This window comes from Enhydra lutris, unplaced genomic scaffold (genome assembly GCF_002288905.1).
Source record: "Enhydra lutris kenyoni isolate GAN:26980312 unplaced genomic scaffold, ASM228890v2 scaffoldscaffold26, whole genome shotgun sequence".
Classification (NCBI taxonomy): Eukaryota; Metazoa; Chordata; class Mammalia; order Carnivora; family Mustelidae; genus Enhydra; species Enhydra lutris.
Genome location: NW_019154110.1, coordinates 24,899,635 through 24,922,724, shown reverse-complemented (window position 1 = coordinate 24,922,724; position 23,090 = coordinate 24,899,635). Strand labels below are relative to the sequence as shown.

The 23,090-nt window shown below is 57.8% G+C and overlaps 1 protein-coding gene across 2 annotated transcripts; it reads right to left on the bottom strand.

Annotated features, from left to right (window-relative positions):
- Window positions 1-39: 39 nt before the first annotated feature.
- LOC111151697 (StAR related lipid transfer domain containing 3) lies at window positions 40-22,844 on the bottom strand. Of its 2 annotated transcripts, none has more exons than XM_022509845.1 (15): window positions 22,728-22,844; window positions 9,959-10,231; window positions 6,909-6,986; window positions 6,448-6,525; window positions 6,273-6,326; window positions 5,785-5,902; window positions 5,480-5,578; window positions 5,219-5,271; window positions 4,765-4,857; window positions 4,040-4,102; window positions 3,785-3,880; window positions 3,383-3,462; window positions 3,187-3,291; window positions 2,053-2,146; window positions 40-1,663 (listed from the first exon to the last, which is right to left on the bottom strand). In XM_022509845.1, the coding sequence occupies exons 2-15, from the start codon at window positions 10,178-10,180 to the stop codon at window positions 1,559-1,561; spliced, it is 1,338 nt and encodes a 445-aa protein (XP_022365553.1). In that variant the 5' UTR covers window positions 10,181-10,231; window positions 22,728-22,844; the 3' UTR covers window positions 40-1,558. The 2 variants fall into 2 exon arrangements, with proteins under 2 accessions (XP_022365553.1, XP_022365554.1); XM_022509846.1 differs by lacking the exon at window positions 22,728-22,844 and adding an exon at window positions 10,505-11,010 and having other exon boundaries at window positions 916-1,663.
- Window positions 22,845-23,090: the final 246 nt, after the last annotated feature.

The following is a 23,090-nucleotide window of genomic DNA, read 5'->3' as shown; positions in this document are numbered from 1 at the left end:
TGGGCATGGCGCGGGGGGGGGGGGGGGACGGGGCATCGCCGAGGAGACAGACACAGCAAAGGGTGCAGGAATAGGCCATACAGGAGCTGAAATGAGACCCTTCGGGAGGTTCCCACCAGCAGCTGGGAAGGCCCGCGGGTGCCCACCTGGGGCAGAACCACATCCTCCTGATTACTGAAGCACTAGCTCTGATTCTTGCTTTTATCTCAGGATAGCCCTCTGACATAACGAGTCTCGTCTTGACAAAGTAGGATACAGAGGCCTAGAGAAGATCTGCCCAGGGTCACATACCTGGCCAGACCAAGCTAGGACGCCCTGCCCATGTCCTGGCTCCAAGCTAGCTGAGCTGCCCCCTCGGAAGCCTGCAGGCAGGGAGGGAGGAGGGAGAGAGGGAGGAGGAAGGGAGGGCAGGGATGGCTGGGATGGCGGTGGCCCTGCACTGCTCTGGCCATTGCCTGCGATCCCACTGTGCTGCCCCTGGTGAGTGTGCTGGGGCAGAGGAGGCAGGTGAGTGGAGCCAGAGAAACAGAGATCCCAGAGGTGCCTCAGTGACCCAGAAGCCCAGGCCCCACTCCCAGACTGACTGTGGGATCCCAAGGACAGTCAAGGCCTGCCACGGATGCTGCGGGGCCTCTCCCACCTCCCCCAAGTTCCTGGGCAGGAGACTTTCCACTTACCTTCCCTCCCAGGAGGCCTGGCTGAGGGCTGGGGCATTTTCCTCTGACCAGTCATCTGTCCAGTTGGACCAGTCAGGAAAGCAGGGGCCTCCCAGAATGGGGACTCCCCTTGCTCGGCCCTCCTGCCGGCTCCAGAAGGGTGTGAGAGCGGTCTGGCTCTGTCACCCCCTCCACAGTGCTGCCCCCCTTCCCTCTAGAGGCCAGGAAGGAGGGGCTGCTTTTCTTTCCTTTTTTTTTGAGTTCATTTTTAATAATTGGCTCAAATTACAAAGGTCCCCAAGGAACCCTGGGGGAGGGAGAGAAACCGGGAACGGCAGACATTCACTGCCAGCACCCGCCGACCCCACCTGCCACCCGTTCCCCAACAAGTGCATGGGAAAAAGGTCCCAGACCCTTTAAATAATCCTAAAAAAGCATGACGAGAAAGCAGGCAGATGAAGGGGCTCCTGCACCTGAATGTAGGTGACCAGGCCGCCCTGACCTCCGTCCTGCTCGGGGCCCTGGTGCTCTCCCACCAGGTCTGCCCCTCCCATTCCAGATCCTGCCCCGGGCCAGGCAGGGCATCTTGCATCTAGTCCTGGAGGCAAGGCCAGTCACTGCGTAAACATCAGCAGAGCAGACCCCACTGGCCTCGGCGGCAGAGCCCTGGCACTGGGGTGCCTGACTGCACAACTTGCTCACGGCCATGGCTCCCAGGCACAGCAAAGCATGGAGGTCAGGGGCAGCCAGGGGCCGAGGGGCTGCACCAAGAGGAAACGTCTTCCTTCCTAGTGCTTGAGGCCAGGTCCTCTGTGGGTGCCGGGAAGCCCCGCTGGCCCCCTTTCTGGCTCTGAAGGCTATGGTGACAGGACCCTGCCCTGCAGGGTGGTGAGGGGGCACAGTTATGCCCCGGCCCCCAGCTCTCCAACGCGCTGTCGCAGGTGAAAGGCAAATTCAAACATGGTGGCCGCGAGGCTCTGATGGATTAGGTACCGGGGCAGGTGGCCCTGTGGGAAGGTGGGAAGAAGTTTCGGGAAGGCCTGCCCTTAGCCAGCAGGGGTGGGGGGAGGGGGCTCCCCTGGGTCAGAGCTGCAGGTGCAGGTGCAGCTCTGGAAGGCAGCCTGACCACCCCCCCGCCTCCCCCGGCAGGAAGAACACACTGTGCCGGCTCCTGGCTCTGGCCACACAAACAGACCCAGGAGGGGCCGCCTGGCAGCCAGCCACCGCTCTGCGGGGACCGGAGAAGTGAGGGCATGTACAGGCCCTCCAGCAACTTGGGAGAGCATCTTGACCCGGCCCCCAATTTGAGCATAAGAGAGGAGGCAGAGTAGGTGAGGTCCTGAGTGTGACAGGTGACCGCCCCCAAGATCCCCCAGCAGAGTTCCAGCACCCCCACCTTAAGATCTGTATTAAGGATCCAGATGAAGGTGCAGACTCGGGGGTTACTGGCTGACTTGAGCACGATGAAGCCCCCAGGACCGTTCTCTCCCCTACGAGAAAAGCACGATTAGGGGGGCACCTTGGAGCCAGGAAAGGCCTCCGACGTGACCCCATACCCCATTCCTGGCCCATCCTGGACTGGGGTGAAAGATGGAAGGGAGCTACTGGTCTAGCTAGTCACTGCCACTGCCTGAGTAGGGCCCAGAACAGGTATCCCGGAGGCCACAGGATACAGTCCTCCACCCGCACCTTGTGAGGCCCAGCTCCCCCTTCTAATAGCCTGCGGATGTCTGCGCACCCCTGGTGGCAGCTGTGTCACCCTCTCTGTGCAGGTCTGCTAGGGCAGGGAGGGGTGGGCCATGAGTGCATTTGCGCGCATTTCTCAAATCGGTTCGCAGTACAGTGCTGGGGGGATCCAGAAGGGGGCGCCTTCCCAGGAGGAGGGCAGGGCACAACCCGTCACCGGGCAGTTCCCCCACAGCCCCACTGAGCATGCTCAAGCCCACTCTGCAGAAAGAGGCCCGCCGGTCACCCATGGGTCTGTTGTGTCAAATCTCATTTCATTGCCCAGTGCTCTCTGTGGAACCCCAAGAAGGACGGGGAGAGTGGGAAATCGGGAAGGAGGTCGGCTGCAGCACTGGGGTCTAGGGTGACAGCCAGAGACCTGGAGGATGCCCCGAGACATGGGACAGGAAGACTGAAATGCCCCTTCCTCCGTGGGGACTTCTGAGCAGTCGGGAGTTGGGGGGAGGCAAGGCAGCGGCAGGGAGGTAAAGCTCCAGGACACAGAGCCTTCCGCTCAGATCGCCTGGACCAGCGCCACCTCGTGGCTCCCAGCCCCCTTTTCTGGACTGCTCCCTGGCCTTGGGCTGTCCCTGGAGCCGCGCTGAAGGCCGTGTGGTTCCAGCCCTTAATCCCCCAGTCTCCAGGAGGCAGAGCAGATTAGCGGGCCTAGGGGCTGGGAGGGGCAGAGCCCAGCAGGACAGGGGGCTGGAAGGCAGCCTTGGCAGGACAAAGTGCCCAAAGGTCCACATTGTCCCCTACCCTGCCCTCAAAGCCACCAGGGGACGGGCCAGCCGGGATGGCTCACCTGACATATTTGTGTGTAGGGGGCCTGGTGCAGTGGGTGGTGGCAATGCCCGAGGACAGGTAGCGGTCTCTGCGTCGCTCAATGCGCCGCACGTTCACGAAGTCCCTGGGGGCGGGAGGGTTAGACGGGCGGGGAGCCAGGCCCAGGATGCAAGGGCAGGAGTCCTGCCTGAGAGGAGGGGCTTGGTGGGGCTCACCTGGGGGAGACCACCCCGCCCGCGGCCCCCGAAGAGACATCGTAGGAGATGAGAGTGTTGTTCTCTACTCGCTGCAGGATCTAAAGGCCATCAGGGGAGATGTGAGGTACAGCCCAGCCCAGGAACACCCCAAGCACAGGGTCCCAGCACCTCAGGGAACCCCCAGACCAGCCTCCTCTCTGCCCAGGTCCCTTTACTAACAGCCACTCCCAGGTCCTGGGCTGGGCTCTGTCTGCGCGCTCCCTCTCCAGGAGGCACCATTACCATCATCCCATTTTACAGACCGGGAAGCTGAGGCACAGGACAGTTCGAGGACATGGTCATGCTGGGGGATGGCTGTACCCGCCCAGCCGTGTCGCTCTGCCCTGAGGGGTGGCCAGGCTGGGCCCCCAATTGGCTCACCTGGCAGGCGGTCACGGTCTTGTTCCACAGCACCATCCTCTCGGGCTGCAGGATCACCTCCTGGTACACCAGCTCGGCAGGGCAGGGCAGGAAGGTCTGGGACAGGGCGGGCAGAGAGCTGGGTGGGGCCAGATGTGCTTGGGCACAGCAGCCCTTCCCTCTTGGTGGGGAGAAACCTGCCGGAAGGCCCCTCAGCCCCCTGCTGAAACCTCAGACAGACCAGGAGCCTCCAGGACCCCTGCTTCCCTCCCTCACCTTCAGGATGAAGGTCTTGCCGTGAAAGGGAATCTCGATGGTGTACACAGTGTCCCCATATTCCTACAGTAGAGACAGAAGGGGGACAGGGAGGTGGGAGGAGGGCAGGCAGAGTGGGCCAGTGGTGGAGGGATAGGCGCCCCAACAGGGCAGCTTTGTAACAGCTCAGGGTGGAAAACTCCAGGAGTTCAGCGATATTCAGGCAGCCGGTAAAAAAACAGTGGTTCTGACAAACATCCAGCAACAAGGAGAGAAAGGCTTTTGCTGTCACATTCAAGGACAGAAGCACAGCTGCAGTCACAACTGCGATGACCCATGTCTCCAGGCCGTCCTGGGCCGCCAGAGGGAATGGCCACACACAGGGACAGGGACGTGTCCCCTGTTCTCCAAGCTCACAGCCATCTCTTTAGAGAATGTGGTTCGGCTCATGAAACAAGACACCCAGACCACGGCCAAAGCCTGGCTTCCCCTTCGAAGCCAGAGCTGAGTGAGGAGAGCAGCAGGGGCCACGGATGGGCGCGGGCAGGGCAGCAGTCAGAGGGCGCAGTGGAAACATCCAGTCCGGCCCCACCTCCTGCTAAGCAGCGACCCCGGGGGGCCCAGCTCCCTCTCCTGGCACAGGAATAGGGTTCCAACCTGGGCCATCCCTGGGCTTCTCAGGCCTCAGAAAAGCAAGCAAACTCTCAACACACATGGGCAGGTCAGATGGGAGAGAGTTTCCTTACATTGTTCTTCTCAAACTTCCAGTTCTCCTCCTGAGCCAAGATCTGGTCCACCACAGCCATGGCCTCCTTCCCCTGATGGATGTATTCCCGTTCCTGGCCAAGGAGGAGAGGCAGGAAGGGATCACCCTGGGGCTTGCCCACCACCTGCTTTGTGGCCAGTTCCTTCTCCACATACTCCATACCCACAGAGTCTGGGTTGGTCTCTCGGGCCCCATGGGGGCCCCAGGTGCTGTGGCTGAACCGCTCCCCTCTGGGCCCCAGGTGTGAGCCGGCCCAGCGGGCCTGACTGACGGTGGGGCAGACACTCAGGGGCACCCTGACTGGCACTCAGGCTGCCTGAGGTCCACCCTCTTCAGGGAAGCCCCTTCCCACTTCGGCTTGAGCCCAGCACTGGCACCTTCTCCAGGGGGGGTTGCCCACTCCAAAGATCGGGTGGGGGCGGGGAGCCAAATACCTGGGCAGAGAAGCTTCTCTTCCCAATGTCTTCATCAGATTCGTTGTCAGACCCTTTGGAAAACAAGCACAGATGACAACAGGAAGGTGTGGGGACAGACTGTGAGGAGGTGGTGGGGTACAAGACTGCAGGGGGACAGATAGGGAGAGGGGTGCTCGCCTTCCCCAGGGACCTGAGAGAAGGAACAGAACAAACAGACCCAGCCAACCCACTCCTGATGAAGACCCCCGCTGAAGGAGTTTCCCACCCACCGGCCCTCACCTGCAAAGGATTCTGGGGGTGAATAGAACTGGCCCTCAGACAGAGCGCCAGGGAAGAGCAGGGGTCCACGGGCGACAGCAGCCTGGGCAGCAAGGTACCCTGGGGGAGCAAACACAGGCAGCCATTGTCCCAGAACAAGGGCAGCCATGCCTTAGCAGCCTGGGGTCCCCCCACTCCAAGCTCACCCTCAGGCTCCGGGAGGCTGTTCAGAGTTGCCAAGATAGCTCCGAACTGGCTCTCATGCCCGAAACTCTCCACTCTTGGGGCTGCGATGACCCTCCCTGCACCCCTTCCCCAGGACTCACATCGTTCCTCCTCGGCCTCCTGTGGCAGGACTTTGAAGTCAAGGAACCAGGTCTCCAGCCAGGCAAGGACAAAGGAGACGATAGGGAGCAGGTAGCCGAATGCCCCTTTGCTGAGCAGCTGTGGAGGGAGGGGGCTGAGCTCCACAGCCGAGGGTCACCCGAATGCAGAGTCCTCTCTTGGGGCTACCAACTGTGGCACACACCCCACTCCTGGGCCCAGCTGCTTGGGGACCCCGTGTAGCACGTGCCTCTGAGGTGGCTTAATGAATTCTGCAGCAGGATAAGCTGAGGACAGGCTGGCAGAGGGACAGGTGGAGGAAGCCGGTGAAGATGCTCCCTTGGAAATATCAAGGACAGGAACCCCTCACCCCAATCTGACAACAGGGACAGAGGCCCCAAATCGGAGAACGGGTCCCCTCTTGGGAGAAGCCCATCCCTCCCTCAGGTGAGAGGCCCACCAGACACCAGCCTGACCGTGAGCCACTGACCTCGGAGAGGATGACCTTGACGATGAGAAACGCGCTGGACACCAGCGTCGTGACCTGCCCAGGGGAGGGAAGGAGGGAGAGAGGGAAAACGAGCTGGGGAGTGAGTCCTCTGCCACGCTGCCCCTCGCACCAGCCCCGCCAGGGCCCGCACGCTGCCAGGAGAGGGCCATCTTACCGCAATCACCCACCAGTGCCGAAGCCGCAGCACCGCGTAGCCCAGGAGCAGTCCCGAGAAGCGGAAGAATGCCAAGACCTGGTGGGGAGGCGGGCAGGGGACCCACAAGCCATCACGGGCTAGCCAATGCCCCCTGCTCCTGCTGAAGGTTGACCTCCCCGTCCTGTCCCGATCCCCCAGGTTCCCTCTATGTGGGGTGTGATGCCTCAGGAGAGAAGGACCGAGTCAGTGTTTCTTGGGGGATGACTCGGATGTGACCTTCTTGGACAGGGGTCTACTCTTCTCCCTCACCCTTGGGGCTCTCTGAAGGGAGGGCCTTATCTAGGAAGAGCTCCCTGAGGGTGGGAGCCAAGTGTCCCCGATCAGACTAGGATGTGTGCTGCAGGAACAAGAGAATCCAGCCAGAGGCACGTCCCTGCACCTCCGCTGCCCCCGATGACCCCCTCCCTAAGTCCACTCACGAAGATGTCAAAGAAGGAAGTTTTAAAGTTGTAGTGGATGATCTCCTGCTCCAGGTTCTTCCGGATGCCTGTGTTGGTCTGGAGGAGGGAGATACGAGCAGCTCTGTAGGCAGAACCAAGTCCCCAGGGGTGCCTCACCTCTGGGAACGGTGAGCAAGCAGGGGGAGTGATAAGCCACTGCCCAAGGAGGGCCCCGAAGCACCAAGGGAGGACCTGAGACCCCAGCACTAATCTCGTTCTTCCAAGCACCCGGGTAACCCGGACGGGCAGGGCCTGGCTCCAGCATGGACACCTATGGGCACGCTGCCCAGGGAGGGGGAGGCATGGGGGGCCTCGGGGCTGTGCAGGGGAGGCAACAGTCCCCATGCAGGCAGGTAGGGCTGGCTGACTGGGTGCTGGGAGCCTGCCTCTCACATAATCTCATCTCCCCCTCTCCACTAGGGTGCTTCATCTTCCCAGCCAACTGTCCATCTGGGGTGATGGGGACCAGGGGTGGGCAGTGGTGTCAGACGGAGCCCCAGGTGGCAAATCAATTGATTAGGTTTGTGCTTAATGGGCAAAATCCATCAGGCTGCTAGAAGGAACGGCTAGCAACAGAGAGCGAGCAGACTCGTCCCTGCCCCAGCCACCCATATAGTTTCCATGGGACTCGACACGTTGGCTGGGGAGGGAGAGGATCTGGACAGATACCGAGAGCCAGGCTGCAGCCTGATTTCTCAGGAGGGATGGGGCGGCAGGCCTCGGCTTCCGCCAGCCCCCTGCAGAAGGGAGGAAACAAGAGGACTCTGGGAAATGGAGCCCAGGAGCCTGCAAAGTGAAGACCCTTCATGACCACCTAGACGAGAGCTTCTAATCCCCTAGCAGGTGACCCAAACTGAGGTGTGCAGGGGGTGCTTACTGACATCTAGGTGTTCCGAACCCTGAGTCTGAATCCCAGAGCGAGCTGAGCATCTGGAATCTTTGTGAAGCTCCCAGGTGACTGCAGTGCTTAGAGCAGAAGCCAGTAGCCCAGGCAGCCCCCTCGTTGACACATGAACACCGCTGAACATCCCCACTGTGCCTCTTGACCTCAAGACCCCCCTGAGCCCCGTGGAGGCTCACATGCCACCCCCCACACTGACATCCTCCCACCCCAGCCTGGCCCTCCTCTTGAGCTCCACAGCTCCTCCAAGCCCTAAGAGCTGCGGCCCCTCAGAGGTCTCCCCCTGCTTCCCCCTGGGCACATGCAGGTGCTGATGGCGATGGTGTCCTGACTCAGGGAAGCCAAGCACTGGCCCCTGCCAGTCTCTAGCTGTAAGACCCTTCTGGGGCTCTTGTAGCCACTGGGCAACGCCCAGCCTGTTCAAGAACTAAAAACATACATGCTCCAAAACATGAAAATAAAGCCACAAAACCAAAAATTAATCACATTTTAATTGAATGTCTATCAAGTGAAACATGATGGCTAACTCCACGAATGGCTAAGCCCAGCATTCTGAACTTTTCATTACATCTGAAAACAATTTGGAGATCAGAGTTCTCGATTTGCAAGAGTTCCCAAGAATGCACGAGGACTGCTGAGCAATTCTACCCAGTACATCCAGATAATTTCAAAAGTAAAATTATCAAAATTGTTTCAGCTGTCTGCTGGCAAGAAAATATATACTGAATGAGAGCTGTGGGTGACTTTTAGTGCTTGCTTTGATGCTGGCAGGGACCTTCAAAAGGAAGAATGCCTCCCGGGGCGTCGGAGAGGTGCAGTTGGTCGAGCATCTGACTCTTGGTTTTGGCTGGGGTCGTGCTCTCAGGGTTGTGGGATGGAGCCCCACGCTGGGTTCCACATGCAGGGCGGACTCTGCTTGAGATTCTCTCTGCCCCTCCCCCAGGTCTCTGTGTGTGTCTCTCTCCAATAAATAAATAAATAAATCTTAAAAAAAAAAGATGTTAAAAAGGAAGAATGCCTAAGACATCAGAAGCTCTTCAAATGGCCCTGGACCTTATGGGGCTGCAGCTTTCTCACTGGTAAAGAGGGTCCCCAGAGTCCCCCATGGCTCAATCTTGTTGAAGGTGCCAGTTCATCTATGTGCTCAAAGGACAATCACCCCCAGAGCCCTCTACCTGAACACTTGTCACACCTCAAACTTGTCCTCTTCACCCTTAAACCAGCCCCTCCCTGAACTCCTCACTTCCATCAACAAACTCGTTTTCCTATCATCAGAGCTTGAGACCTGGAGGAAGGGCACTCTGACCCGCTCTGCAGAAGGAAAACAAGGGAAGGCTCAGAGAAGCCGAGTCCCTCATTGACATGCCGCAGTGAATACAGAGGAGACGCTGAGACCCACAGGGCCTGGGAGCTTTGTTCTCACAGCTCCTGCCTCTGTGGTCGGGTCCTGCTCGGGGCCGTCAGCGCCTGGAGGTCAGGTGCCATGGCCCGCTGGCCTGGCACCACGAGCCAGGGAGGAGGGTGTCGACCCAGCACTGAGAGGCGGCCCCACCTCCAGGCTGCTGAGCCCAAACTGGGGGACACTGGAGTTGTGTCCAAAACGGAGAGGGGGAGCTAGGAACCACCAGGAACTGGGAGTTTTTACCGGCTGGCCCTGCACCGTGCCCTCTGCGTGTAGCACAGCGCCTCGGATGCATCAGGGCTTTGAAAACTGCTGAGTGGATGGATGAAGGAATGACTGAATGGAGCCAGAGAGTAACAGAAGCCAAAAAGAAGACAAAGGTTTCAACCATACAACCACCGTCCACTGGGCTCTCTCCGCCCTCCTCACGAGTGTCCACTAGAGGGCAGTTTGGCACAGAGGTCAAGGGTGTGAACCCTGCAGCCTGAGGGTCCAGGTTCAAACTCTGCCCTTCTTCACCTACTTGCTGAGGAACCTTCGACAATGACTCCAGCCCTCGGAGCTCCCTTTTCTTTGGAAGATGAGAACGGGTGTTCCTAACTTCCCACTCTTCATTTTACCGGGAAATCTAACCCCCGCCAGAGACCATCCTCCCGTGCGGCAGCTACAGCTGGAGGAAGGCCCAGGTGACACCCCGGCCCCCGGCGCAGTCTGGGGTCCACTCACGTTCAGCTCGATGATCCAGAGCAGGGAGATGAAGAGCAGGTCGAAGGTGACAAAGAGACAGAAGGTGCGGCGGACATCAGAGATGGCGCGGCGCTTCTCCGGAGGGGGCGGGAGGAAGTGCGAGGAGAGAGCCTGGCTGTGGGACAGCGACGAGCCAAGGGAGGCCACGGCGGGCAGGCTGCGCTCCAAGTCACGGGCCAGCTCCCCAGACAGTTTGTTCATCCTGATGGGCCCCCACCTCACGGCGGGGAAGGCGGGGCCTCAGCTGCAAGGCTGCAGGGAGGCGGGTGACTGGGTTAGGCGGCCTGGTGAGGGCCTAGAGGTCCTGTTAGTTAACCTCCTTCCCTCCGCAGCCCCCCCCACGCCGTGTGCTCCCAAACGCATTTGCCCCCTCTCACATCCCAACCCCAAGGTGGCCCAGGGCCCTCTAAGCCCAAATTGTCCCCAGCAGCCCCACTTCTGAGCTGGAGGGGGTTGAGCGCCCCTCTCTCTCTCATTCCTCCTCACCAACTCCTGCCCCGCAAAGCCCAGCAACCCACAGTTCACCCTTGGAGGGATCTGGGGTCCTCCCGGCTGCTTGAGGGCACAGCCTGCTCCTGCCAGGCCTGCTGGAGGTTGAGCCTCTGGTCCTGTCAACAGCCTCTCGGGCCTGCCCCCACCCCCCCAGGAGAAGAGGGCCCCAAGCTCTGTTCTTTGTTTGCCAAGCACAAAGCCACATTCCCTCCCAGCAGCCAGCCCTACCCTCCCACCCCCTAATCCATGGCAACTGGGAGGGACTTCCTAGAGCAGCGTCTCTGAGTGCTCTGTGCCGGGACAGGGACAGCCGTATGAAGGAAGGACATCTTGGTCCCTTCTCTCCAGCTTCACCCCCACTGCCCCCATGTCAGGCCCACTACTATCCTCTCCCCTGGTGTGACAACCAGCCCTCTGGGTGAGTCTGCCTCTCTCACCCTGCGACAACTCTTCTCGCCACAGGCAGAGGAAGGTCTGCCAAACACTGATCACAGCCCGCCTTCCAGAGCCCTCCGGCCCAGGCCTTGCCGTGGCGGCCCCACCCACTCTTCCAGAAACTCCTCTTACAAGGCAGATACGGCTCACGACCACCCCACCGCCACCCTGGCCTTCTTTTCGGTCCTGCCTCGGGGCCTTGTACCTAGCTCTCCCCTCCCCAGTCCTTTAAACAAGCAGCTCCAAAGTCCTCTCCTTTGGGCGCCTGGGGGGCTTGGTGGTTGGGCGTCTGCTTTCTGCACGGGTCACTGATTGGGGGTCCTGGAATCGAGCCCCGCATTGGGCTCCTTGCTTGGCAGGAACCCTGCCTCTCCCTCTCCCACGCCCTGTTTGTGTTCCCTCTCTCCGTCTCTGTCAAATAAATAAAATTCTTAAAAAAAAAAAAAAAAAGTCCTCTTCTCCTCAGAACCGCCCCACACCCCCCCCCCCCCCCCCCCCCCCCCCCCCCCCCCCCCCAGGGACAGCAGTCTTGCTCTAGGACAGGGACCCCGAGCCTGTCACGATCTGCCAGCGTCTTAGTCCTTGTTCTGCCAACTCTCCGGGTGCAGGGCTTCCCCCGGCCGGGTCCCTGCCGTCTCTCAGCACCTAGCACAGGGCCCGGCACCCAGGAAGGCTGCACGACTGCCTGCTGGCGGCCACTGCAGTGGGTGTCCTGGTCCTCAGCTCCATGCCACGCTGCCGAGACATGGGTCGAACCTCAACAGAGAACCAGCCGCGGCCCGAGGCGAGGCCCGAGCCCCACCGCCCACAGAACCCTGTGCCCACAGTTGTGCTTCAGGCCCATGCAGGCCAGGACGGGGCCTTCTAGTTCACAGAGCAGGCAGCCAAGACTGAAGGGGCAACGGCCCGAACTACCCCTTGCCTGTGCAACCATGGGCCGAAACTCTTATGAACACTAGGGCAGGGGCCTGGAGGACTCCCTGCCGGCCGCACAGTCCCCAGACCCAAGGTCTCTGCTCCACCCATGTGCTGGCAAAGAGCCCACAGCGGCCCTGTCCCCGGGGCTCAGCCCAGAGCCAGAGGAAGCCGCCTCAGTGTGGTGGTGCCCATGCTTCTGGGGCTTGGTCAGAGTCTCCCTGAATCTTCTCTCATGCCAGAGAGCCAGGCTTGGGGGCTGGTGGGAGGGGAACCCTGGATGTCGGTCTCTGGTCCTGGGAAGGCAAGACCTAACCAGTGCCCCCCCGCCCCGATCTGCTATCCCCTCATACCTTTGTCATGTCTACTACCTTCTGGGGCCCCTCAATCTATCAGGTCCCGAGCAAGCTCCCCATCTGTGACTGGCAGGGGATTCTGAGCAAGCCAGTGTGTCCACCCCTCTGCCTCCGTGCAAGCCCCAGTGGACAGGAGTGGGCTGGTCTCAGCAGAGGCAGCCGCACCAGGCGCCCCCCCAACAGCACACTCTTGGGTTTGCCATGCCTGGCTCATCTGGAGGGCACTGAAGGAAAGCCGGGCCCAGCTCTGGAAGGAGGCGGTCAGAGAGGAGATGTGACAGGCTGCCGGCAACGGGACCCCCCAACATCCGTCAGCTGGACCTGGTGGCAGACAGAACGCGCAGCGCATCGCTCACTGTGACAGGGCCATGGCTCCAGGGTGGGTGACATTTCCGTGTCTTTAATGGCCCTCTTGTCTGCTGCCAGACCTGTTTCCATTTCTCTTCCTCCTTCCTGTCTTTCTCCCAAACCGCCTTTCTTTGTGTCTCTGTATCCCGCTCCCGTGACCATCTTTATGGGTCTTCCTCCCCAAGTCTCTCCCATCTGTGAGTCTGTCTGCACCGCCATCAGCTCAGTCTCACTCTCCCTTCCTCTGTGTGTGTGTGTGCGTGCGTGTGTGTGTGCGCGTGTGTGCGCACATGTGCATGTGTGTCATCTTCCTTATCCACTCCTCTCCCTCTTCTCGATCTCACTGCAGGGTGCTGTGGCTTCTCTCCTCCCAGGCTGCTCCCAAGTCTGTCTGGCGTTGTCCCCAGCTCCCTTCCTCCCTCCCTCCCTCCCCGGGGACAGGACTCGGGTGGCAGCAGACTGGTGTGAGACCCACCCCCCTCCTCTGGGAGTGGCAGCGGCATTGACACACACATGCAGACGTCCTCGGTGAAGCGAGAGATACAGATGAGGGCTGAGAGCAAAGGTGCTGGGGGAATCCGGGAGAGCTGCAGACGCAGGGGTGTGTGGAAACCAGGCAGGGCTGGGGACAGCAGGCCAAGAGGCGGTGGGGGTGGGTGGTGGGGGTGGTTCTACATCACCCTCCACCATGAAAGCTGCTCAGAAACCAAAGAACACATACAGTAGAAGGAGTACTGGTCAGGGATGAAGACCTGAGCGCCAGTCCTGGGGAAGCCACTAACCCTGAGTAACCAGGCAAGTCCTCACCAAGGCCCTGCTTCTTTATCTGGGGGGAGAAGTGCTTTTCCAAACCCCTTTCTTCAAGCAAGAGAAACTTAGAGAAAGAGAGAGAGAGGAAAAGAAAGAAAGAGAAAAAGAAAAGAGGAAAAAGGGAAAGGAAAAGAAAAAGGAAAAAAGAAAAGAAAATCTTACTTAGAATCTAAAATAGAAAAAAGATAAAAATGAGACTGCTCTGGGTCATGCCACAGAAGGTGGCCACAGACAGTCCCCCTGGGCAGACATTCCTCAAACCCCAGGGTTACCCCAGGGGCACTTCCTTAGGCCCAGTTTGAAAACTGCCCACTCAGATGACGTCAAAAGCTCTCTGGGCTCCATCAAGCCACCTGCCAGTCTAAGAGGCGGAAATCATCTCGGCCTGGAACTCCTCTGAGTGGTCCCAAAGCACTTGTGCTCTGGTCCCCTGGCCCTGGGGGTGGAAGGTGGCAGCTGGCCTCCGCCCCACCGTGCCCACCATCCTGCTGAGAGGGAGGCAGAAATGAGTGCTGCGGGTGGGAGACAGCAGGGCTGCCACCAGGGACCTCCGGAAGCAGCTCCCCCTGCCCCACCCAAGCCCCTGACCAGGCGTCAGGAGCAGAACAGCACGCGTGGGGTGAAGAAGTCGGCCCTGGGGTTAGCTGCAGACTTGACACTCACTGGACCTGTGTTTTAGGAGAAGCTTAGCTGCACTGGCTTGGGGAAGGGGATGAGGAAATTGGAGGTTTTATCATCCCAGGTTGCAAGGGAAAGAGGGGTGAGGAGGAGGGGGCAATCCACCCCAGATTACTCCAGTTCTTTCAGTTCCTAAGGCAAAGAGGAGGGGCAGGCACGGGCCCCCAGGGCCTGCCAGGCCTTCTCTTACCCCAGGAAATGCCACTGTTGGCCAGACTGCAAGAGGAGCTTTTGGGTAGGGTCTGAGACTCAGGGCAGACAACAGTAGGCAGCTGACACTGTTGAAAGAGAGCTGGACTCCCAGGTTAGGGTTCAAGTCTCAGTCTGCCCTTACGAGCTGGGCACTCTGGAGCAAACACAACCATTCTGAGATTCAGTTTCCTCCGATACATTAAATAAAGGCAACACTAATATAGTTAATGCCTTTGAACCATGCCCTTAAAAATGGTTAAAAAGCGGGGCGCTTGGGTGCCTTCAGTGGGTTAAGGGTCTGCCTTCAGCTCAGGTCATGATCCCAGGATCCTGGGATCAAGTCGCACATCAGGGCCCCTGCTCAGCGGGGAGTCTGCTTCTCCCGTGGCCTGCTGCCCATCCCCCCTTGCTTGTGCTCTCTCACTCACTCACTCTCTCAAATAAAAAAAATCTTTAAAAAAAGAAAGAAAAGAAAAAAGAATGGCCCAAGTCATTCCAGCTCCAGGCACAGGTGAATTCCTGATGCAGGCCACCAGTGGCAGGAAGCGGGGGCTGTCCTGGCTCCCCGCACAGGCTCTAAGGGGCAGTGCCAGGGCCGACCGCCAACACTACAGCGTCCCACTGGTGCCCGGCCCCGCTGCAGGCACCCCCCGTTCCCCATTTCCACAGCTCTTAGCGGACAAGGGCACAGATGGGGTCCTTGCCAGCTCTCAGTCACAGCCCAGACCAGAAGCTCCAGCCACCTCTGCCACTCAACACCTGGAAGGCCTGCAGCTCCCAGCGGGGGTTCCCGGGCCGAAGCAAGTCTACAATTTAACAGTGCCACGTACTCACTGTACCAGCCTCAGAGGCTATACAGGACACTGGGGACACCTGTCTTGACCCCGCTATCTGGGGCATCAAAGGACACAGCGATGCATGTGAAGTGCCTGGAACAGTGCCTGGAACCACAGAGTAAAGGCTCAGCAGACGTTAGCCCCTGATGCCACAGTCCCCTCCGAGGCCCCCGCCCTTTAACACGCCCCGACCTCCAACAAAGAACCAGCCAAACTGTCCCAGGTCCAGCTAGAGCTTCCTCTGCAAAGCTAAGCTACCCTGGTCTCCCGGTTTGGGAACCAAGCCTCATTAATAGCCAGAAATGACCCACACCTCTGAGACGTGTGGCTTCTCCAAACCTTCTCTTGAGGCCGATGGGACAGTGGACACATGCTCTCAACATCTCCCTCACTCCGTACTCCTCAGCAAATGTGAGAACTAGCCTCACACTGGCCATGGAGGCTTCCCAGTGGGGTCCCTATCTCTGTACAAACCAGGAGCAATCAGTGAAGCTGAGAAAGAACTAGAGGCCAAGCCCGGAGAAGTTTCAAACCCTGGATTCCTGCTTTACTACGGCTGAACCTCTCTGTGCCTCAGTTCTCTCCTCTGTAAAGTGAGGATACCTGCAAGGTTTCCCTGTTTCCTACAGGTGCTGTAAGGATTAAACGGCTTATTAAATGCACTGGCCTAGAACAGTCCCTGACACAGAGTGATCACCACCTAAGGATCAGCCAGGATGACACCTCTGTCTCTTCTTTAGAGGAAGACATAGTCTTGAGCTCTGACTGCCTCAGTTGGATGGCTTCAGGCCAGGACTGGGGCTGTTCTGGGTCAAGTCACCCCTCTAAGGCCCAGGTGAGTGGAGACTCCACAGATAGGCAGGAGGCCAAGGCTCTGGAAGATGGTGGCCCCTGCCCGTGTCCCGCCACTGGTCAGTCACCAGTCAGGGAGCTGGTTCAGGGAGGGCAGGACAGCAGATCAAACAGGACTACAGGGCAGCTGGGTGGCTCAGTCTGTTGAGCATCTGCCTTCCGCACAGGTGGTGATCCCAGGGTCCTAGGATTGAGTCCTGCCTCCGGCTCCCTACTGCTCAGTGTGGAGTCTGCTTCTCCCTCACCATCTGCCTGTCACCCCGACCCCGGCTTGTACTCTCTCTGTCAAATAAATAAAAAATCTTTAAAAACAAAAACAAAACACAGGACTACAGGCCATCCTGAGGAGCTAGCACAGAAGAAACAAATGCGGCCTAGCAGCGACCTACACTGGCCCCCTGCAGACACCTCTCCTTTACTCCTCACAGCCCACCAGGAGCTGTGGAGGTGAGGGTGGGCTGGAGGAGACAGAAGGTTGGAGAGGCCTACCCACAGTCCCCCGGGGCAGGATGGGGCAGAGCTGACCCCAGGCCTCTGCTGGCCCCGGAGGCCCTACGGCCACCCACCAAGAGCCTGTGGAGAGCCCAGCACCCTCCCCTCCACATCCAAACCATCAGCAAATCTTACTGGCTCTTCCTTCAAAATCCGGCCAGTGTATGTGCCCGCTGTCACCCTGTCCAAATCATCACCTCTTACCTGCTACACCTTCCTGACTACCTCCTTGTCTATATCCCAAGTCTCATCTCAACACAGCAGCCAGAGGGATCCTGGTAAAAGTCAGACCACACTTCCCCAATGCTCCAAACCTCCAATGGCTTCCAGCTCACCCTGAGTAAAGGCCAAAGTCTCCATCCTGGCCTACAAGCCCGCTCTTCCCCAGCCTCTTCCCCTGGAACTCTCTGATCCAGCTATACTGGTCCTTCTCTGTTCCTTGGACATAACTAGCATGGCCATGCTCCCACCCCAGGACCCTTGCACCTGCTGTCCTGTCTGTCTGAAGTTCTCCCCCAGGTCTCTGCAGCACTCCCTCCATTCTGGTCTCTGTACATGTCCCTTTGGAGAAGCCTTCCCTGAACTCCCTATTCTGCTTCATCCCCTTCATCCCACCCTTCATCCCCTTCCCTGCTTTATTTTTCACAGAGCTTACCACCCCAGATGTATTATATGTTTACAGGTCTGCATTTACTACCTGTCTTTTTCTGGAATGCAAACTTCACACGAGCAGGAACTCCCCCTGCTTTGCTCCGTGCTGTGTGCTCAGCACCCAGAGAGGTACCAGGCTCTGGAAGATACTCAGGCACAGTGTCAAGCAACTAGCCTGAGCACAGGTGTGCATGTACACAGCCCTGCCCAGGCCTGAAGGAGGAGCCCTCCTAGGCCAGACTGTCTCTCCGGGAGCTGGACTCCGCCCTCTGCTGGTGTCTCTCCTCAGGTAGAGTCGAGGCCCCAGCAGGCCAGGGGAACTGGTTTCCTGGGCAACCTGAGGCATGGTGGATGCTCCCCTCCCTTTTCCTGGGCACCAATTTGCAGAGAGAAGATGACATAAGCTAAGTTCCTTGGATAGCGAAGGTCCAGAAGAAAGAAGGACATGCTCCCTGGGAGAGATCCCAGCGCTCCTCTCTGGCTGTGGGGGCCGAGGCTCCTCCCCTTCCCAATACTCTCCTGACCACTGGCTGCTTCCAGAACACACCATGGCTGGCAGTCTCCCTTCTGAGCCTCCACTTCCCTGCACTTTCACATTCTAGAATGACCTCCTTCCCCTGGGAGAGAACTCCAGTTCTTCAGAGACCAGTTTAAACCCCACTTCCTGGGCAAAGCTCTCCCTGACCATCCAAGGCTCCTTTGACCCCAGGTCTCAGGACTCTGGCTCAGCATTACTCTAGACTTGAGGTTCAAAGTCAAAGTCATCTTTCCTTGAACACTTTAGGCCTGAGTCACAGTGCTTGGCCATGGTACCTGTTCAGGAAGTTAACTGGTCTGTGGGTCTGTAATGTCCACCCTGGAACAGGGGAAAGGGCACGAGTTTGGGGACTGGGCATCAGACCTGGAGTCAAAAGCTGAAGACCATTCATGACTAGGCTGTGAGCCCTTGACTAAATCACTGAGTCTCTCTGAACCTCAGTCTCCTTATCTATAAAATGGGGATGGTATAGTGACCACTTCACAGAGCTACTGAAAGGATTAGGAATAACACACACAGAATGTCTGTGCTTAATTAACAGTAGCTATGACTACTGTGAGGGGCTACGGATCTGGTGTTAGGGGCAGGGCCTGGGCCAGGCACGTGCAGCATAGACTCTGCCCAAACAGGGCCCCATATGCACTGCCGGATGCAGAGATGGGCCCTGGCCTCAGAGAGCTGACCCCGGACAGCACACAGCAGGCTCTATTATACTTCCGGGCTCAGTGGCCCGTGCCATCAGCCACGGGACAGCTGGCTTATTGGCCCCTACCCTGTCTCACTGACAGAGAATTTGGGAAGTTCCCTAGAGGAGGACTTTAAGAAGAGGACACAAACCAGTCTCTATTTCTCCTTTCCTTCTGGAGAAATGGAAAGGGGAAGAGTCAAGCCAAAACAGAAAGTACATTCATCGCTGTGCACTGCCCCCTCCGGCCAGGACGTTCTGAAAATACAGAAAAACCCTAACAGACCAAGGCTGACTCAGGCCCCCTGCCTCCTCCACACACCAGGCCCCATTAAATGTCCAGGATGCCCTGGCTCTGTGCTGACAAGACCCCCGGCCTACTCAGGGGCTGGTGAGTCAGGCCCCACCCACCCTTAGTGCTACTGGATAAAACTCGGGAGCTAGCGAGGTCAAGTTCTCAAGGTCAGTCTGGAAAGGGCCAGTCATCTTCTGGAAGAGAGCTCAGTCAGGTCAGCTCATTCAAGGGAAGGCTCCACAGGCAGAAGGGAGTTCAGTACGAACCCCTGCCAGCACCAGCTCTGGCCAGGCAGAAGCTAGGATCAGCCCCAGCCAGAAAAAGTTCACAAGGATACACAACTGGTCAGAGGGGATGCCCTGCTTGTCCCTTGTTTTACAGATGTGGCAGCCACCCCTGGGGGAGGGGTACCGAGGCAGTTTCTCAGCGACAGCTGTGGACCTGGAGTCAAGAGACAGTTCTTGAAGGTCCTGCTGAGTGACACTGATCTTACTTCCCTTGAGTCCCAGCCTCCTCATCTGTAAAATAGAGCCAACAATCTCTACCACTCAAGGGAACAAGTATGAGCTGACAAATGTACAGGCTTTCTGGTCTCACCCATATCCCCTCCCCAACTCTAGGTGTGTGAGAGCTCGGTTTTTCGTTTTTTGTTTTTGTTTTTTTAAAGATTTTATTTATTTATTTGACAGACAGAGATCACAAGCAGGTAGAGAGGGAGGCAGAGAGAAAGCAAGGGAAGCAGGCCCCCTACTGAACAGAGAGCCGGATTGGGGAGGGGCCTCCATCCCAGGACCCTGGGATCATGACCTGAGCCAAAGGCAGAGGCTTTAACCCACTGAGCCACCCAAGCGCCACGAGAGCTCGGTTTAACGCTGAGCCTGTGCTAGTCCCTGGGGCTATTCGAGGGCTTGGGGTCTGGTGAGGGAAGCTAACACATACATAAAACAGTGTCTCACTGTAATCAGCACTTTCAGGGAGGAACAAACAATGGACCGTGGGCTCTCAGAGAAGGGACATCTGACCCAGGCTGCAGTGGGTGAGGTTGGGAAAGCCACAAAGAGGAGGAGCCCTCTGACCCACGCCTTGAAGAATCCATATATATCAACCATAGGCAAGGAAGACGAGCATTTCAGGCAGGCAAACTAGCATGACCAAAGGCCCAGACTCTGGTCTAAAGCACAGGCCCAGCGCATAAGCTTGCAGGCTGAACACCCCAGGGGCTCTGCCCCCAACACCAGGCGCCAGGCCTTCAGTCCCCTCCGGGCATGGTCCCCACAGGCTCCTAAAGCAAGGTGACACTTCCTTATAGCCAAGCAAGGAAAGGAATTCCCAAACTCAGCAAAGGAGGCTGCCTCTGCCCTCCTGCCCACTTTAGCCCTCCCCCTGCAAGAGCTCTGTTCAGAGGATCAAGCTGCCCACTCTCTGAGTCCACCCTGGTCTCTACCTCTCTCTGGTAAGCTCATCCTCTTGCCCTAAGGTCCCTCACTAATTGTCAGCTGCTCTGGGAAGCCATTCTTGGCCCTTCTTTCCCATGGGTTCCCAGAGCTCTGTGTACATTCCCACAGAATTAATGCTTGTCATGTAACATTCATTCATTTCCAGAGTCATTTCTGAGCAGACTAACATCAGGTCTGGGTCTTTTTCATTCTTGAATCCTCACTCAATAAATCCAAACCCCAAACCCCATGCCCTCCACCTCAGCATTTTATTTATTGACAAAAAGCCAGGCTTTGGGGCTCTGGGACAGAATGAGAAGTCAGCCACATCAACATTCCTCAAGCAACTTATGAAATTAAAAATTACAACCACTGCTCTATAACATTTTTATATAAGCAGTAACAGTGCACATGTATTTATTGAGCATTCATGTGCTCACTGATTTAAACACTACACACACATTATTTCATTGAATCCTTACAGTAACTCTATGAGGTAGATGCAGTGCTACCTCCATTTTACAAATGAGGAAACTGAGGCACTTTCTTCACCAAGGGGATAAAACAGTATCATAACCCACAAAGTCTGAATCAGGAGCCTGCATTCTCAACCACTGTTCTAGTATGGACAGGGTGTTGCAGGGACACAGGGGGCCAGTATTGTCTTGGGGGGGGGGGATGGGAGAAAGTCAACCCAGAGGTCATATTGCCTGAGCTGAGCACTTAGAAAGACAAGTAGAAGGTAGCCTGGCAGATAAGAGAAGGGGCTTCCCAGGCAGAGCGGCTGGTGCGCAAAGACATGGAGACACAAAAGTACAAGGTGTGGGCAAGTTCATCCTGCAGCACCTTGTTACTGGACTTGAGGGTGCACTTAGGAGACTGGCAGGAAAGAGGCCAGAACCCAGACGGTGCTGCAAACTGTGCTGGGATCCATCTTTTTCCACAAGCAAGAAAGTAATGCTATGAGACTTGTGTTTTAAAAAGATCACAAGGGGCGCCTGGGTGGCTCAGTGGGTTAAAGCCTCTGCCTTCCGCTCAGGTCATGATCCCAGGGTCCTGGGATCGAGCCCCACATCAGGCTCTCTGCTCAGCAGGGAGCCTGCTTCTCCCTCTCTGTCTGCCTCTCTGCCTATCTGTCAAATAAATAGATAAAATCTTCAAATAAAAATAAAAAGGGGCGGGGCACCTGGGTGGCTCAGTGGGTTAAAGCCTCTGCCTTCCGCTCAAGTCATGATCTCAGGGTCCTGGGATCAAGCCCCACATCGGGCTCTCTGCTCAGCAGGGAGCCTGCTTCCTCCTCTCTCTCTGCCTGCCTCTCTGCCTCCTTGTGATTTCTGTCAAATAAATAAATAAATCTTTTAAAAAAAATAAAAAGGGGCACCTGGCTGGCTCAGTCAGAAGTTTAGTTTAAAAAAAAAAAAAAAAAAAAAAGGATCCTAAGGCTTAGTGTGGAGACTGGGTTGCAAGCAGCCATGATTGGAAGCTGCTGGGAAGCCACTACAGTTATCCTAGTGAGAAACACATCAAGGTGGTACCAGAGATGGAGGCCCAGGACCATGTTCAGGAAGTCAGCTGGATCGGGGCACCCCACAGATATGGGAACTGAGGGAGAAGAGGAAGCGTAATACAATTTCCTGGTCTCGCGCTGTGATGCGATGGCACAGGAAGAATGCATTTGCAGGGGGGGAAAGACCACTCCAAGAGAGCTGCGGCTGAAATGGAGCTGTCCACTGCTAGCTTGGACGCCCAAGTCTGGGGCTCCAGGGAGTGGCTGCGCTGAAGAAAGAGGTCGATGTGGGCGCCTTTCGGGTACCTAGGTGGTGTAGAGCTGAAGCCACAAGAGTGGATGAGACCATCAAAACTCAGTGTGTAGGGGCGCCTGGGTGGCTCAGTGGGTTGGAGCCCCTGCCTTCGGCTCAGGTCATGATCCCAGGGTTCTGGGATTGAGCCCCGCATCGCATCGGGCTTTCTGCTCAGCGGGGAGCCTGCTTCCTCCTCTATCTCTGCCTGCTTCATTGCCTACTTGCGATCTCTGTCTGTCAAATAAGTAAATCTTAAAAAAACAAAAAACAAAAAACAAAACTCAATGTATAGAGCGGGGGTTTGGGCAGGAAACGAGACTGGGAAACGGTACTTCCACTGGCAGGACAGGAGGAAGAAAATAAGGAGATGGAGATGCCGAGGACGCCAAGGGGGAGGGGCGTGTCAATTACATCAAGTAGGAACGAGTATCACTGGTGTAATGCACCTCTAAGAACTCGAGATTCTTTAAAGAGCCCTTTTGATGTCAGTTAGGGAAGTCATTCACTGCCGTTTTCAAAGGAAGTTGGGGGAGACCGGAAGACAGTGAGACGCAGACCTATCGGGACGTGTAGATGTTTTCCTCCTCTTTCAGAGACCCTGACCCCTGCCCATATCCAACTCCTGACCCCCACTACCCAGATTTCGTGCCTCGCCTCTCCCCTCAGAGTGAAGAGCGTGTCTCGGGAGGGCGATCCGGTACGCCCTTCCCGGGCGCTCTCTGGTTGGCGGAGCCGCGGAGGGTCGTCGTCGGAGCCCCCCAAAACCCCGCGCGGGGCGGAGCGAGGCCGAGCAGGAAAAGGGGGCGGAACCTGAGACGCGGCGGGTGCGGGAAGGGTCGGACGGAACCAACAACGGACACTGGGCAGGGAGGTGGAATCCGCTGACAAGACACAGACCTCGTACCACCCGGCCCCAGTGACCTCCCCGGACCCACCTGCTCCATATCAGCCACAGCCCAAGCTCTTCCTGCCTCAGCCGCAGTCCGGCTCGGCAGCCCCCCGAGCGCCTCCGAGCGGAACAGGATCTCCCGGCGGCGCCACTTCCGCCACTGAGCCCGCCCCCGAGAGCGACGGGGCCGTGCGTAAGGTGCAGCCCCGCCCCTTCGCCTCAGTCTCCGCCCCCAAGCGTCTAGGCCCCGCTTGGAGGGCCGGAAGTGGGGACTGCTTGAGAGGGTCTTACTAATGGTGGGGGAAATGGGAAAGAAGCCCAGGATCATCATCATTGTTGGGCCACAGAGGCCTGGCACTGTGGGGAAAAAAGGGGAACCGAGGGGAGGCTTTTGGGGCTGGCGGACAGA